The 16,196-nt window shown below is 42.9% G+C and overlaps 1 protein-coding gene and 1 long non-coding RNA gene across 2 annotated transcripts; one reads left to right on the top strand and one right to left on the bottom strand.

The window, feature by feature from the left end:
- Window positions 1-2,716: 2,716 nt before the first annotated feature.
- Window positions 2,717-10,958, top strand: TMEM100 (transmembrane protein 100). Its single transcript, XM_082212938.1, has 2 exons — window positions 2,717-2,895; window positions 9,487-10,958. Exon 2 carries the CDS (start codon window positions 9,552-9,554, stop codon window positions 9,954-9,956), a length of 405 nt encoding a protein of 134 aa, XP_082069064.1. The 5' UTR covers window positions 2,717-2,895; window positions 9,487-9,551; the 3' UTR covers window positions 9,957-10,958.
- Window positions 10,959-13,934: 2,976 nt separating this feature from the next.
- LOC309527621 lies at window positions 13,935-15,365 on the bottom strand. The gene is made up of 2 exons (XR_014217265.1): window positions 14,706-15,365; window positions 13,935-14,489 (listed from the first exon to the last, which is right to left on the bottom strand). It is a non-coding gene; the product is annotated as an uncharacterized lncRNA (long non-coding RNA).
- Window positions 15,366-16,196: the final 831 nt, after the last annotated feature.

The raw sequence follows: 16,196 nt of genomic DNA, 5'->3' as shown, positions 1-16,196 counted from the left end.
AGTTCATTGACTGTGAATAAAACGTTTGTTGATAGATAGTTAAAAAAGAGAAACATATTGATTCCAATGTTTCCTTTTGCATTTAAAAGGAACAAAATATTTGAAAAACGAAAGTAATTTTGTTGCTGGATCTGCTTTTAAAAGGACGGATACAAATAGAAATTGTTTCCCCTAGAGGGAGCTTTTGAAACTGTTGTTGGAGTCGATCTGGGGAATTCTCCAACTGTAGAGATTAAAGATCGTGAGAACCAGACATTGACCTTGAACAAGAATGTGCCCAGAAGAAGCCTTAGTGATTGCTTTTTGTAAGACAAGCGCTTTATTGGAACAGCTACATGAGAAGATGGATTTGATGACTGTTGCAGTTAATAATTTTGGACAAACAGTGAATACCTATATAGAAACCACTCAGGAACCGACCCAGGAATCTGCTTTGACAGGGCAAGTTGTGCAGAAGACAGAGGAGGAGGTTGCTGTTGAACCTCAAGTAATACAAGTGGAAAAAGCCGCGGCCTTGCAGGAGCATAAGCTGTTGTTTTTAATGACCAAACCTGGAGAAAGTCAGATTTGGAGAGATGGAGTCTCGTTTAGATTGGAGATGGGAAATTGGATAGATCCTCCTATGCAGGGCTGTTCTGGCTTCTGGGATCTGGTTCTGCGCCAGGGGGAGTTGTTGGGGCCTTTAACTTTGGAGGGACTTTGAAACATGCCTTGAAATACCTTTTGGATTTTAGTGCTGACTATGGAGAATGGGCTGACCTGTCGAGAAGGGATAAAGACATTGTTAGGTTGGAGTCTCCCCGAGATCTACTCCTCAGCGATAAAGGAAGGAAATTAAGAACAGGACCAGCAGAAGATAAAGTAAAATATGAAGAAGACCTGCAGAAGGGACATGGAAAAGAGTTAAGAGCCTCGGATAGAAGATCATCAGGTTGATGGACTAAATGGAATGGATAGAAAGGACTGACAGAACCCGAGACCAGGAAAAAGAGACGGTGGATGAAGATTGGAAGAAAGTTTAAAAATTCATTTAGAGAAATATTGTAAAATTAATGAGTGTTAGAAAAAATGTTGGAATGAAACTATTTGGCTTTAGTAGAAATGCTATAAGGAGTTATGTACAAATAAGTTTTAAGTTTTAGGGCTTTTATGGTAAGAAAAGGTTAAAATAAATTAAGACAATGACAGAACATAGTGAAAGATGGAAAGGATTTGCTGAGATAATTAATAACTAGAATACAAAAAAGGGAGGTGTGAGGAGGTCGATGAAACAAGATAACGAAAGATAAAGATTTGGGAATATTGGATTTGTTTTTAATTTTTTGTTTGCTTTTGTTTTTGGTTTTGATGTACTGTATTGTGTGTTTTGTTCTCTTCTTTCTTTTTATTGACTTGTATTGTTTAATTTCTTTTTTCTTTCTTTTTCTTTTTTTCTCTGTAATTTTAAATTCTCAATAAATATCATTAAAAAAAAAAGAGGGTGGGGCAAGGCAGGTGGAAGAAGGCCTTGCCTGATGCAGTCCCCCCTCACTTTTAGAAGACATCTGAAGGCAGCCCTGTTTAGGGAAGCTTTTAGTGTTTAATAGACTATTGTTTTTTAACATTCTGTTGGAATCTGCCCAGAGTAGTTGGGGAAACCCAGCCAAATGGGTGGGGTATAAATAATAAATAATTTATTATTATTATTATTATTATTATTATTATTATTATTATTATTAAGAAGGATGGCAATAGAAGGCCGAGCAACATGAACAATGGAACAATGGAACTTGTGGAGCTATGAATGTCTGTTCTGTGAACTTCTAGAGGAAAACGTTCTGCTGAGTTTTGGAAATAGCCTGGAATCAGGGCAATTCCCGTGGGTGGGAGGGAGATCTGGCAATATTTGATTCCAGAGAATTCTTCACAGAGTGGTATTTTATTATGGAAAATCCCTGAACCCCACATTTGAGGAAGGTGAGATCCGAAAATGTGTGTTTCCTACCCACTGTGAAGCAACAGAACTTTTCTTACATGGAATGCTGTTGAATGGTTTGTATAACTATAGAGTTCTTTTTTTAATAATTTTTTTTGTTTGATTTAGAAATTGTAAACATACAACAGGAAACAATTCAAAATCCAAATATTGAGATTGCTCTGAATCTCCTGACTCCCCCCCCCCATCCCTTCCATGGGTCCTAATGGTAATATTTACAACTGCTTGTCAATACTATTCAAGTTTTATCCTTCCAAATTGTACATGTTTTCCGTCAGTTTACAAGTGTGGTTAAAATCCTGCTAACATTTTAACCTGCTTACAATGTTCTGGTAAATAGAATGTAAACTTTTCCCATTCTTTTTTTAAAAAAATTGTCCTCTTCATTTCTAAGCTTCCCAGTTAATTTTGCCATTTCAGCCTAGTCCATCAACTTGGTTTGCCATTCTTCTTTGGTTGGAGTTATTTCTTCCTTCCATTTCTGGGCTAATAGCAGATGTATGTATGCATGTTGTCGCATACATAAACAGTCTTTTCTGATCCTTTGGCATCTCGGTACTTGTAATAACTAATAAAAAGGCTTCTGGTTTTTAAACAAAAGTTATTTTAAACATTTTTTTCCCCATTTCATTATATATCATCTCCTAGAATTTTTTTATTGCTTTGCACATCCACCACATATGATAAAAGGTACCTTCATATAACTATATAGTTCTAACATCACATCTTCTTCCTTCCTAGGTCACCTCTATCTGGTCCTCTGGTTTTAAAAAGAAAAGGAAGCCACATAAAATCGGTTTATTTCTGGTGTTTAGGAGAAGAGGTGGTGGTGGGAAACCCAGTGAAGATTTCCAGAACATACCCTCAAGTTTATCTCTTTGCTCACCAAGCCAAGCCGTCATGGACTTCCTATGGATGAGGTAGGTGGGAACAGGTGGTGGTGTGTTGGTTGCTTGCTGTTTCTTAATTATGGAAGCAAACAGGAGGATCGCTCTGTTGACAGCTGGGCAACCCTGGTCAAGTCTAGCACTCGCTAAGCTGGAGCTACCTAAAGTAATATGCCATCCCAAATAGGTGCTGTGTGCTCCCTTTTCTCCCTCTGCCTGGGTAATTTGTGGAAATAAAAGTTGTCAAAACAGCAGGAGAAGGGACAGGAAAGCAGGTGTGTGTGCTTTGGAGTCGAAAGACAGAGCTTTACCAAACACAAGCACACAGATTTTCCTGTCCCTTCTCATTTGCAAAGATGCTCAGGCTGCTTACTTAACTGGGAGTAAGTGCACTGAACTTACGTACAGGTGTAGGGTACAAGATGGGCAAGGTATTATTATTATTATTATTACTATTATTATTATTATTATTATTATTATTATTATTATTATTGGAATAGGACGTCCCTATTTTTGTTTGAGGGTATGATAAAGCACTGGGACGCGGGTGGCACTGTGGTTTAAACCACTGAGCCTAGGGCTTGCTGATCAGAAGGTCGGTGGTTCGAATCCCCGCGACGGGGTGAGCTCCCGTTGCTCGGTCCCTGCTCCTGCCAACCTAGCAGTTCGAAAGCACGTCAAAGTGCAAGTAGATAAATAGGTACTGCTCCGGCAGGAAGGTAAACGGCGTTTCCATGCGCTGCTCTGGTTCGCCAGAAGCGGCTTAGTCATGCTGGGCACATGACCCGGAAGCTGTACGCCGGCTCCCTCGGCCAATAAAGCGAGATGAGCGCCGCAACCCCAGAGTCGGTCACGACTGGACCTAATGGTCAGGGGTCCCTTTACCTTTACCTATGATAAAGCACTACTGGGTCACTGCCACCAGAACTATATGTGGAACCCCAAAGCAATTCTGTTCTGAGATGCCTCTAGCCTCCTGAGGTGTAACTCTGGAAAGATACGCAGGAATCTATAGGTCTAGTTCTATGACATAGCTAAGCCCACAGACCCTTTTAAGCTACGTAGACTTGTGGCACCTATGCCACAATTTGGGCACCCCTACCATAAAGCGATTTCCAAGAGATGTATCTATTGAAGAATCAGATGGGCAAGCTCTAGGTGCCCTTTATATGTTGCATCCATGCCTGGATAGCTCCACTACTACTACTACTAGTAGTAGTAATAATAATAATAATAATAATAATAATAATAATAATAATAATTTATTATTTATTCCCCACCCATCTGGCTGGGTTTTCCCAGCCACTCTGGGCGGCTCTCAACAGAACACTAAAAACAGAATAAAACTTCAATCATTAAAAACTTCCCTAAACAGGGCTGCCTTCAGATGTCTTCTAAAAGTCAGATTGTTGTTTATTTCCTTGACATCTGATGGGAGGGCGTTCCACAGGGCAGGCGCCACTACCAAGAAGTCCCTCTGCTTGGTTCCCTGTAACCTCACTTCTCGCAATGAGGGAACCGCCAGAAGGCCCTCGGCGCTGGACCTCAGTGTCCAGGCTGAACAATGGGAGTGAAGACGCTTCATCAGGTATACTGGGCCGAGGCCGTTTAGGGCTTTAAAGGTCAGCACCAACACTTTGAATTGTGCTTGGAAGCGTACTGGGAGTCAATGTAGGTCTTTAAGGACCGGTGTTGTGTGGTCTCGGCGGCCACTCCCAGTCACCAGTCTAGCTGCCACATTCTGGATTAGCTGTAGTTTCTGGATCACCTTCAAAGGTAGTCCCACGTAGAGTGCATTGCAGTAGTTGAGCATCCCCTTTCAAGTGTCCAGGCTGAACAATGGGAGTGAAGACGCTTCATCAGGTATACTGGGCCGAGGCCGTTTAGGGCTTTAAAGGTCAGCACCAACACTTTGAATTGTGCTTGGAAGCGTACTGGGAGTCAATGTAGGTCTTTAAGGACCGGTGTTGTGTGGTCTCGGCGGCCACTCCCAGTCACCAGACTAGCTGCCACATTCTGGATTAGCTGTAGTTTCTGGATCACCTTCAAAGGTAGTCCCACGTAGAGTGCATTGCAGTAGTTGAGCATCCCCTTTCAAGTGCATTTCCTACATTCTTTCCTATTCCAAGGAAGCCCCTCCCCCTTTTTTTGCATGGTCTCTCATCCCTCAGCACTGCTGTCGTAGAACCATAGAATTGTAGATCTGGAAGGGATCAGCAATGCAGGAATATTTACCACAATATGGGGCTCAAACCCACAACCCTGAAATCAAGAATCTCCTGCTCTGCTGACTGAACTGTCCCATGTTCAAGACCTGTAATGTTATTGCTGCATGATGAGGAATGCTGCTTTCATGGCACTGCTATAAAGTGTGAGCTAGTTGATATAATGAGATGGCTGCAGGCCTGACTCTCATATAGCCTCATTCTTGGCGATTCCTTTCCATCATGGAGGGATAAGTGATAGAAGACCTTTGGGTTTTGGGTTTATTTTTGCTGGGAACCATCTTTCCCTACAAAGGGTGCCTGCCCAGTGTTCTTCTTTACAGAGCACAGTCCTCTGCTTGAAGGCACCCTCTATTTAAAGGGATGCTGCGTCCAGTTCATTTTAAAGACAAATGACCTTAAAAAGGAAGAATGGGGCTCTTGAATTTGCCCATCGAAAGTTAGCAGCTGGACAACAGACTTGGTGATCATGTTGCTTTAAGAGCAGCAATCCATTCTCCGAAAAGAGGTGTGTGTACTAGGCATAAAAGGGCAAAGGAACTACATGGCATATGAACCCAAATTGTCCAAAATAGAATTGGAACATCCTTCTGTGCTAACAAAAGTCTTAGTTAGATTCCCTCTGTTGCCTGCTAAATCTACATGGCACATAGCTTGTGGTGATCACCTGCAGCAATACACTTTGCAGCACACTCACTGTGATGAAGAAACTTGTCAGGGTGCAATAAGGTCTCTTTTACCATGACTTTAGTCGTCTTCAATAAACCCAATTGAAAATTTGTTCTGATTGTGGAATGGTTGAGAGGGTTAGATATCTGTTGTGAACCTCGAAACTAGCCAGGATTTTTCTTGAAAGAAGCATGCAAGAATTTCCAGAACAATGGCACATTTTTTTTCAAAGTTTCAAAAAAAAACCAGCAATTTTTTTACACACACGTTTACATTAAATCATAGTCCATATCAGTACCTGTATGGGGTTCCCCGAACCCCAAGACTTCCCCCCACGCCTACCTTGGCTTCCAAAATTTATCTTCCTTTTTTTTACTGCATCTAATTACATTTATCTAAATTATTGCACTTCCATTTTATCCTTTGCCGTTTTAAATTACAAGTGCTATATCAGTCCTGCTAACATTTCTATAAAGTTATGCCAATCTTTGTTGAATTTATTATCCTCTTGGTGCCTGGTTTTCCTAGTCAGCCTTGCCATTTCTGCATAGTCCATCATCTTCATTATCCATTCTTCTTTCGATGGGGTTCTTTCTTTTTTCCATCACTCAGCAAATAACATTCTTGTCGCTGTCATCGCATAGATAAACAGTACTTTTTTATCCTTTGGTAATTCTTCTCCTAGGGGACACGGGTGGCACTGTGGGTTAAACCACAGAGCCTAGGGCTTGCCGATCAGGAGGTCGGCGGTTCGAATCCTCACGACGGGGTGAGCGCCCGTTGCTCTGTCCCAGCTCCTGCCAACCTAGAAGTTTGAAAGCACGTCAAAGTGCAAGTAGATAAATAGGTACTGCTCTGGCGGGAAGGTAAACGGCATTTCCATGCTTCTCTGGTTCGCCAGAAGCGGCTTAGTCATGCTGGCCACATGACCCGGAAGCTGTACGCTGGCTCCCTCGGCCAGTAAAGCGAGATGAGCGCCACAACCCCAGAGTCGTCCATGACTGGACCTGGTGGTCAGGGGTCCCTTTAATTCTTCTCCTGTTATACCTAATAAGAAGGCCTCTGGTTTTTTAACAAAAGTTATTTTAAACATTTCCCCCCCCAGTTCATTTTAAATCATTTCCCAGAAGGCCTTTGCTATTTACAAGTCCACCACGTGCCACATTTTTAACAAGAAGAAAGAAAGAAACTCTCTCAAAAACTAATATTGGTCAGATCACCGCTCCTTCTCTAATCCCACGCAGCAACGCAGAAAGGCAAGATTTTTCATCAAGGATGGTGTGTTTTTTCTAATGAAGTCCACTTTTAAGTGGAAACAAAATGGCCTTAAAAGGTTTTTTCTGAGAACAAGTTAAAATGGAAGGGCACAGAGTAGGAGCTGCAACAATCGCCACAGTCACTCTGTGACTCATCATCAAAGAATCTGAAATCAGAATTAATATTTGCAGAAAATGAGCTTGTGTGGGGGTTTTTTTTGTGTGTGTGTGTGTGCAAGGAATGCTTGATAATCAGTTAAGCAAACTTGAATGCTGCTGGGCCGTAGGAAATTGCAAATGAATCTTTGGTCTTGCTTATTTGGCAACTATTCCTGACCAGCGGGCGATATCTGATGATTTAGGCAGTGATGGCAGTTTATTATGCAACAGGCAAGAACAAAGGCTGATGAGAAATGTGAGTGTGCAAAAAAGGTTGTGAAGTATATATAGGCTTCATTTTAAAAATGCATCTATAGTGGATGTGTTATTGTGTAAAAAAAAAAAAACCTCCCTGTGTTTCATAGCTATGCTCTTCATATATAGAAGCCATAAGGGTTTCAGTTTCATTCATTTAAACGATAAAGTAGACTGCATTTTAAAATTGCCTCTGAGTGTTAAAACTGTTGATTGCTGAGATATATGTGTCTAAGAAATGTGAATGTATCTATCGCTCTAAGGATAAATTTAGGTAACTTCTGCTTATCAGTTTTGAATCAAAAATAAGGCATTGGTTTCTATAGACATGAGGTGGAGCAGATACAGTGGTGCCTCGCAAGACGAAATTAATTCGTTCCGCAAGTTTTTTCTTCTTGCGAGTTTTTCGTCTTGCGAAGCACTGTTTCCCATAGGAATGCATTGAAAATCAATCAATGCGTTCCTATGGAGACCGTCCGGGGACAGAGGGGAACCGCCGCTCTGTCCCCTCTTCTGAAGCAAGGGGCGGAGAGGAGAAGATCGCTTCTCCCCCTTGCCGCCCCTTGGTTCAAAAGGGGTCCGGGGAGAGAGGGGAAGGCGCTGTGCCTTCCCCTCTGTCCCCGGAGCTTGCGGGGCTGGCAACGGGGAGAAGCGATCTTCTCTGCGCCGCCCCTTGCTTCAAAAGAGGTCCGAGGACAGCGGGGAAGACGCGCTGCGCTTCCCACTATCCCCGGAGCTTGCGGGGCAAGCTTCGTTTTGCGAAGCAAGCCCATAGGGAAATTCGTCTTGCGAAGCAACTCGAAAACAAAAAAAACCTTTCGTTTTGCGAGTTTTTCGTCTCACGAGGCATTCGTCTTGGGGGGCACCACTGTATATATGTTCATAAATTAAGAGAAAGAGAAATTTTAAAAATCAGGATAACTGTCAAGGAACTATGAACCTCCAGACTTGGGCTGTGAATGTATTTTACTCTGGCTCCAGTGGGACACCCACAGTGTTTGAAGCTGTGGACACAGGATGTTAGCCACAATCCGTATTTATCCTGTGGTTTCTTGAGAAATATTGCTGTTTGATCAAACCAGCCCTCAAATCAAACCAGCTTCGATTTGATACAAATAAGTAAGCTGTGGTTAAGCTGAGGTCTATAGCAATTGGGTGGAGACATCCAACCCAATGTTTTATGTTTTATCAACATAAAAGTGCAACTCGAAACACAACTTCTCTGCATTTCTGTTGAATTAAGGGTAGCAAAAATGAATTGAACCAATGTCCAGACTTTCAAAAACATTACTTGCAGAAACTTATCGTTCTAGATCAGGCATAGGCAAACTTGGCCCTCCAGATGTTTTGGGACTACAACTCCTATCATATCTAGCTAACAGGACCAGTGGTCAGCGATGATAGGAGTGGTAGTCCTAAAACATCTGGAGGGCCAAGTTTGCCTATGCCTGTTCTAGATGAATTAAAACATAATATTTATAGTCACATGCTCATCCAAGCATGGGCTTACAAGTCTATTCATCTAGCTTCTAAACAACCGTGTTTTCCTTCCTTTCTAGAGCTCAGCACTCAGTCTTCTGTATCTCAGTTAGGCCATGCCTTGCAGCTCCTGTGAGAGATTTCCTCTTTTACTTTCTCCTGCAGCCTTGCTCTCTTTCTTTCAAGCTGAGAAGAAGCACTCCAACACACTATGCAACTTAGCAGTGTTCACAGTGGAGTCTAAAACACTTGCTTCACATAAAATGGAGTCTCTCCTTCACAAGATGGTCTCATGTGACCAATGTTAGCCAATCCCATGAGGACTACTAGAGAACTCTCTAGAATTCAGTTGCCAACAAAATTTGAGCACATAGTAATGCATGCAAGCACTTACAATTTCAGTGAATTAAATGACCGTACTTCACCATTTCAAGTTGCTAATGTGTGCATAGCCTTTGTTGTTGGCGGTTGAGCCTAGAGAGAGAAGAAATTCCAAAGTTTCACCCTGTTGTCAGGGTGAATCATTCTAAAAGCCACCCTGAAACACTCACCAATTCCAATGCTTTCCCCCCTTTCCACAGCTGAAACGTTTTCAACAGCACCCGGTCTATCTCCAGCCGCGCAAAATCCAGCCAGAAGTTGCAAGATGACCGACGAGCCCATCAAAGAGATCTTGGGAGGTTCCAAATGTCCTCAGTGTGCAACGCTGGAAAAGTGCAACAACAATGACTGCAGAGTGACAGCCGTGCCTCTGGTGAGCGAGTGCCGGCTGACAGCCGCCACAGGGGGAGCCGAACTCTCCTGCTACCGCTGCACGATCCCGTTTGGGGTGGTGATCCTCATCGCCGGGGTGGTGGTCACAGCTGTGGCGTACAGCTTCAATTCCCATGGATCCATCATCTCCGTGCTTGGGCTGGTCATACTGTCCTCCGGACTCCTTTTGCTGGCGTTGAGCGCGTTGTGCTGGAAAATCCGACAGAAGAGCAAGAAGACAAAGAGGCGAGAGAGCCAGACGACTCTAGTGGCAAATCAGAGGAGCCTGTTTGCTTAGAACAGAACAAAACTGCAAGCGAATAGGGATGGGGGGAGAGGTGGATCGCGGAACGGACGAGCCTATTTATTTGCAGTTGGGCTGCAGGATTTTATTAATGGCTGAATCGGATTTATTAAAAATAGGAGCTAAAACACGCTTAACAGCTCAGGAGTCCTTGGTATCTGTTTAATCGCAAGCCTGCTTCAAGATGCACTAGGTTTGGTGTTTCGCGTTGGGTTTTTGTCCTCCTCCTCTTCTCTTTCAGCTGACTTCTGTCTTTCAGTTACCCAACTTGCATCGCAACGGTCAAATGTTATTGTTTTCATTCTTTGAGGGGTGGGAGGGAGTTGCTCTCCATTTTGTAGTGCAATTGTGGCCAAGCACCCAAGTAAGAAGGCTCAGATGGAAAAACCTAGTCTGGTCAAAGTTAGCAGCAGGAAGCTGGTAATGCATGTCTGAAAAACTGACAGAAGCCAGGTAACCCACAATGGCCGGTTCTCTGTTTTGTGGTAGAATTAACATGTTTCATGTGTCTGCATGTGAAGAGAAGCCTGGTTTGATTATCCTTTCCTGAGAAGGACTGTCTTAAAAACGTGGGACAAGGTGTACAGACAGTTTTATTTATTCATTATTAAATTTATAGCCTGCCCTTCCTCCAGAGGCTATTTAACCTGTCAGTGTTGATCTGCCATAAATTTGGAAGGGACCATGGCTGCACCTAATGTGGAGTTGACAGGGAAAGGGTCAAATGCCCCCCTCAACAGCTGCCTCTGTGCTTCAAATTCCACTAGAAAAAGTAGCTACCATTCCTTTGTTCCGGGATTTCCTGTGCATTCTGCAAATCCGGGGTAGGGAACTTGCGTGGACCTCCAGATGTTACAAGACTCCAAATCCCATCAGCCCCAGACAGCATGACCAATGTTCAGGGATGATGGGAGTTGTAGCCCCAAAGCAGCTGCAGGTAGTTAAGTCCCCCAGCTCTGGTGTTTCTTCTGGATTAAATAAAAAAGTTGCACAGCATGCCATGTTAAATTCATGTTTGTTTGCTTTGACTGTTGAAAATCGTCCTCCTTGCCGTCGCTCAGGAAAGCAGCCTTGACAAGCTACTTTCCTCTTTCCAAGGTAAGGAGAACTCTCCCTGCTCCCCGCTCCAAAAAGACACTAGCTGCCACCCCAGGTAACAGCAACAGACCCGCCAAGTGTCCCTAATTTTCCAGGGACAGTCACAGATCTAGAGAAGCTGTCCTGGTTTTTCATTTGATCCTGGAACACCCCGCTTTTCCTTAGGACAGACACCCTTATTTTCATCAGAGAAATGATGGAGGGTATGCAATAGGACGTCCCCAGGGTTGGTTTGTTTGCTTTTCCAGCTGGAACTCAGTTCCAGCACCTCTCAGGTGGGCGCCATTGCCATTATATAAGAGAACAAGGGAGGCGTTCACGGTGAGTTCCGGCACCTCTTTTTCTAGAAAAATAGCACTGGACCGTCCCCATTTTCATCGGAGATATTTTGGAGGGTATGGAATAGGATGTCCCTATTTTCATCGGAGAAATGTTGCAGGGTATGTAGCAAATATTTGGACAATACAGTGGTACCTCGGGTTACATACGCTTCAGGTTACAGATTCCGCTAACCCAGAAATAGTACCTCGGGTTAAGAACTTTGCTTCAGGATGAGAACAGAAATTGTGCTCTGGCAGCAGCAGGAGGCCCCATTAGCTAAAGTGGTGCTTCAGGTTAAGAACAGTTTCAGGTTAAGAACAGGCCTCTGGAACGAATTAAGTACGTAACCAGAGGTACCACTGTATTGGAGAAGAATATCAAGAAAAATCAAGGATGTGACCCAATGGTTCCAGGGACCTGCTCCTTAGCACTGTTTTTCAACAGACGACAAGCCTATGGACCAGCTTTTCCCTCCGACATGTTGCCCTCTAGATGGTGTTGGACTCCCCGCAGCTCCAGCCAGCATGGCCAATCGCTAGGGATGATGGGACTGGATTGCAGCAGGTTAGGAAAACTGTCATACATGGCTTTGACTTACATATGTAGAGTTGGGGCTCCTCGCCCCTCTCCAAGGAACTGTGATAGCTGCATCAGCCCGGTTCTTGGGTATCAGCTTGGCTCTCCATTTTGTTCCCGTGATGTTTCTCTGTGGTACTTTGTAAAGAGTAATATTGATTTTCTTTTCTTTTTTAATGATTATTTTATGGGAAGGGTTGCTATTGTTTAGATACAGGGTGCTCTCTCTGTACTTATTAGCCCGAAGTAAACAGAAAGGTATGTTTATAGCTTTTTTAAAAAGTGACCTTTTTTTTTTGTAAGTTAACTATTATAACACTGTCATACTTAGCACTTTGGGTGGTTTTGATATAAAAAAAATGGTTTCTAAAAATTGTACCCTCCATTTTAAAATAATAAACCATCTCTGCTGCTAAAGCATTAGAGAACCTAGTCATTTGCATCCTGTTCTGGAGCTTTTTGCCCCGGTCCATCAAAGACAATCTCTGCAAATAGGTGGATTTTCTTTGTGGTGCTCATCCCAGCTCCATTGAATTGGATGGCTGCATCTCATACAGGAGAGGAATCACAGTGCCATCCAGGACAGTTAGTTGGCATTGGTCAAAGCACGTCAAAGGTAGGGTAGGGTCTTTATCCATGCCTGAGCGCTTCTTTATTATTTATTTATTTATTTATTTATTATTTTGACAGAGTAATAATCACAAATAAATAAGAATCAAAATGTGCACCCCACCCCTGCGACCATTCCATTGTAACTATCCAACCTCCCAAAATTTCAACACCTCTTACGATGGTTTGACCCTTGTAGAATTTGACAGTACAAATTCTACAAACACCTTCCGTATCTCTTCGAAATCATTTCTCCTGAATATTCCCAATCTTACCTTAATGGCACAAGTTAATATATCATTAATAGCTATATCCCACACCTCTTTATACCATTCTTCCATTTTATATCCTGCTTGCCCCTTCCACCTCCTAGCTATCCTAATCCATGCATCTGTCAATAAATTTGTGAGCAAGTCCTTCATAGCGAGGAATTATGTTCACATGTGGTGGGGGTGTAAATATGTACAATTTTTCTGGGAAATGGTGTTTAAGAAGATAACAGAAATCACTGGGTTAAAGCTGACCAAAAGTGCAGAGATATTATTATCAATTTAAGATGGGGTGGATGTTCACAGGCTATGAAGGCCTGAGCGCTTCTTAAGCTATGGAGAACTTTCTTTTTGCACCTTTAAACGCTGACCCTTATCTTCTGTAACTCATTCATGGAACTCACTGTCAATGGATGTGACAGTGGTTGGTAGCTTATGGGCTGTTTTCAATGGGGAATTGATTGAGGATGGAGCTCAATTTAATATGTAGATTATATATTATAAATTACATATTATAAATTTGAAGGAAGTGCCTTTGATTTGTGTTGTGGCATCTTACATGATAGAAAACAAGGTAGAAATAGATGGTGGACACCTGTAGGGTTCTTACATTTAAAGGGTACAGACATGAAGATTTTGCTGCCACATTGTTAATGATTTTAAAGCACTCTCTTGGATAGAAACAAGATTGTGGTCCAATCCTCTGCGGAACAGGAAGAAACCCTACTTTTTCCAATAGGGCTTCCTCCTAGGTAAGTGTGCACAGGATTGCAGCCTTCAAATGATTGCACACATAATACTGTCTTGTTGTGCATTGACCAAGTTTCAAAACCATGCCCCAAAGCATATGCCCCTGATCGTTACTTCTTCCAGATGAATGAAACCCTGAAGCCCATCATTGCACAGATAGCTAGCTTATGTTTATATATTGCTTCCCACCGGTGCCTTTCTTCTGAGGAAAAAAAAAGTGGGGGAACTCACCACCAAGTTCATTTGTTCATTTATTGTGGGCCCAATCGCAGTGCCACCCCCACCCCAACCCCCAGGCAGCTGCTAAACGTAAGGTGTGTGTAATAAACTCAAGCAGACAATGATCTAGAGATTAGAAATGACCACAACTTTATTGATTACAGATCTTCTTCTTCTTCTTTGGCGATCACTCGTAGCCGAGTAAGATTGTCTTCCATAAACATGGTTTTAGCAGTGAGTCGTAAGTGACTGTGGAGGCCAATTCTGGATCCACACGTCCTTCCACAGTGGGGACGTTGGTTTCCGGGCAGGAGTTGATCACGGTGAGGGTTTGCGAAGCGTGCCTTCCTCTTAGCACGTTTCTCCCTTTCGTCCTGAGTTTGAATGTCTTCAAAGCCCATGACACCCTTGGTCAAGGCTGTTCTCCAGTTGGAGCACTCGCAGGCCAGTGTTTCCCAATTGTCGGTGTTTATGTTACATTTTAAAAAATTTGCCTTGAGAGAGTCTTTGAACCTCTTTTGTTGATCACCATCATTATAGTTTCCATTTTTAAGTTCAGAATAGAGTAGTTGCTTTTGAAGACAATAATCAGGCACCCACACAACATGACCAGTCCAACGAAGTTGATGTTGAAGAATCATTTACAGATATAGACAGATTTTCAGCTCAGGCATTGGTTGTATATCTGTTACAGCCCCCGCAAACTAACAAAAAATCAATTATTTAATTTTTTAAAAGGTAAGGGAATTCAGTTCCCCTGAGTTCCTACTGGGGGGGAAAACAACCCTGCTTCCCACAACCAGAGGTGTTCTGATGCTATTTTATAATAACGAAATGCAGAATATCCCCTTATCCCTTGCACAGCACTGTTCAAGCTTATTTCAAAAATCCATATACCCACACGTATATACCCCTCATAGCTGAGATCCCTGGCCTTGTAAAGTGGAAGCTGTGATTTAAATAGAGCAGGCGATACCTATGGGAGGGGATGTTTAGAGTCAGTATTTGTGTTGCTACACTCCGCTGTTACCAGACGCTATAATAAAATCGCTTGCATCAGAGGAAAGCTGACCACACATTTTAGCACTTTTCATAGCTCAGACTTAATCACGGCAGGAAGCTTTCCTGCTACTAGGGGAACATATTGCGTCACCAGAACATCTGACACGGGTATCGTGTGTCAATCACTTTGCTTAAGGTCATTAAAAATATTAGGGGGTGTCCTCTTACAATATAAAGCCTTTGCACGGAGCGACAATTAACGGGGCCCGTAGCAATGACAAATAATTGAACAGGTGGATTAAAAATAAACATCCCTCCCGTTCGTAGCGTGGAAAGTGATTAACATCAGCAAGACTCCGCAAACTGATCTGTTGCCGAAGGGAGAGCATTTAGCAGGTTTCAGCATGGGAAATAAAAAGGATATCTTCCGATGCTGTTCCCCTTTCTGTTCCACCACCACTTCATCATTTACTTAGTGCAGCAGCAACCTGCTTTGGTCATATTTTGAGTTTAGATGCACCGAAAACTCAGTTGGGAGACTGACCTTAGCCCCACCCCCACCCCCGCTCCAACTGACACAGGTTTTTTTAAAACAAAAATAATTTTTTATTTCAGTTTTTTTTAGGTTACAAAACTACATGCACTGTCTCTTCCCCCACCCCACCCCCACCCTGATCATAGAGTCGTTTCTGTAGATCAGTTCATTCAATGTGAGACTTTACGGGTGTATACAGTACAGTGCTACCTCGGGTTAAATACACTTCAGGTTACATACGTTTCAGGTTACAGACTCTGCTCACCCAGAAATATTACCTCGGGTTAAGAACTTTGTTTCAGAAATCGCGTCGCGGTTGTGCAGCAGCAGTGGGAGGCCCCATTAGCGAAAATGGTGCTTCAGGTTAAGAACAGTTTCAGGTTAAGAATGGACCTCCAGAACGAATTAAGTATGTAACCAGAGGTACCACTGTATAGGTTTGGGAGAGAAGAGAGGGTGGGGTGGTAAAAATTGCCTTCTTTTACTTAGTGTATGTGGGGGGGGGGTTGATGTTGATATGATACAGCCAAGCTTGTCCAGGATGTGGACCTGATCCCACGATTGCCTCTCTTCAGTGGTTTTTGTGAGGCTTCAAAAATTCTCTAAACCTGTTTCACGAGACATGATTGCACATGGCAAGTTGGTGAGAAACCGCCCTCTTTAGTTGACTGGCATTTGATAACCTCATGTGCAGATCACCTTGAGACAGTTGTTTAGCTATTAATAAATCAAGGATGATTATGGCGGTGGTGATAATTAATCAGTCGAGGAGGAGAGTTTTGCGTCTATCTCTCTGTGTGTGCATGCATATGGGGTAAGGTAAAGGACCCCTGGACGGTTAAGTCCAGCCAAAGG

The sequence above is a fragment of the Podarcis vaucheri genome, assembly GCF_965113315.1.
Source record: "Podarcis vaucheri genome assembly, chromosome: 2".
In the NCBI taxonomy this organism is placed as follows: Eukaryota; Metazoa; Chordata; class Lepidosauria; order Squamata; family Lacertidae; genus Podarcis; species Podarcis vaucheri.
The sequence above is the reverse complement of the archived record's forward strand: the minus strand, read 5'-3'. Positions and strand labels throughout refer to the sequence as shown.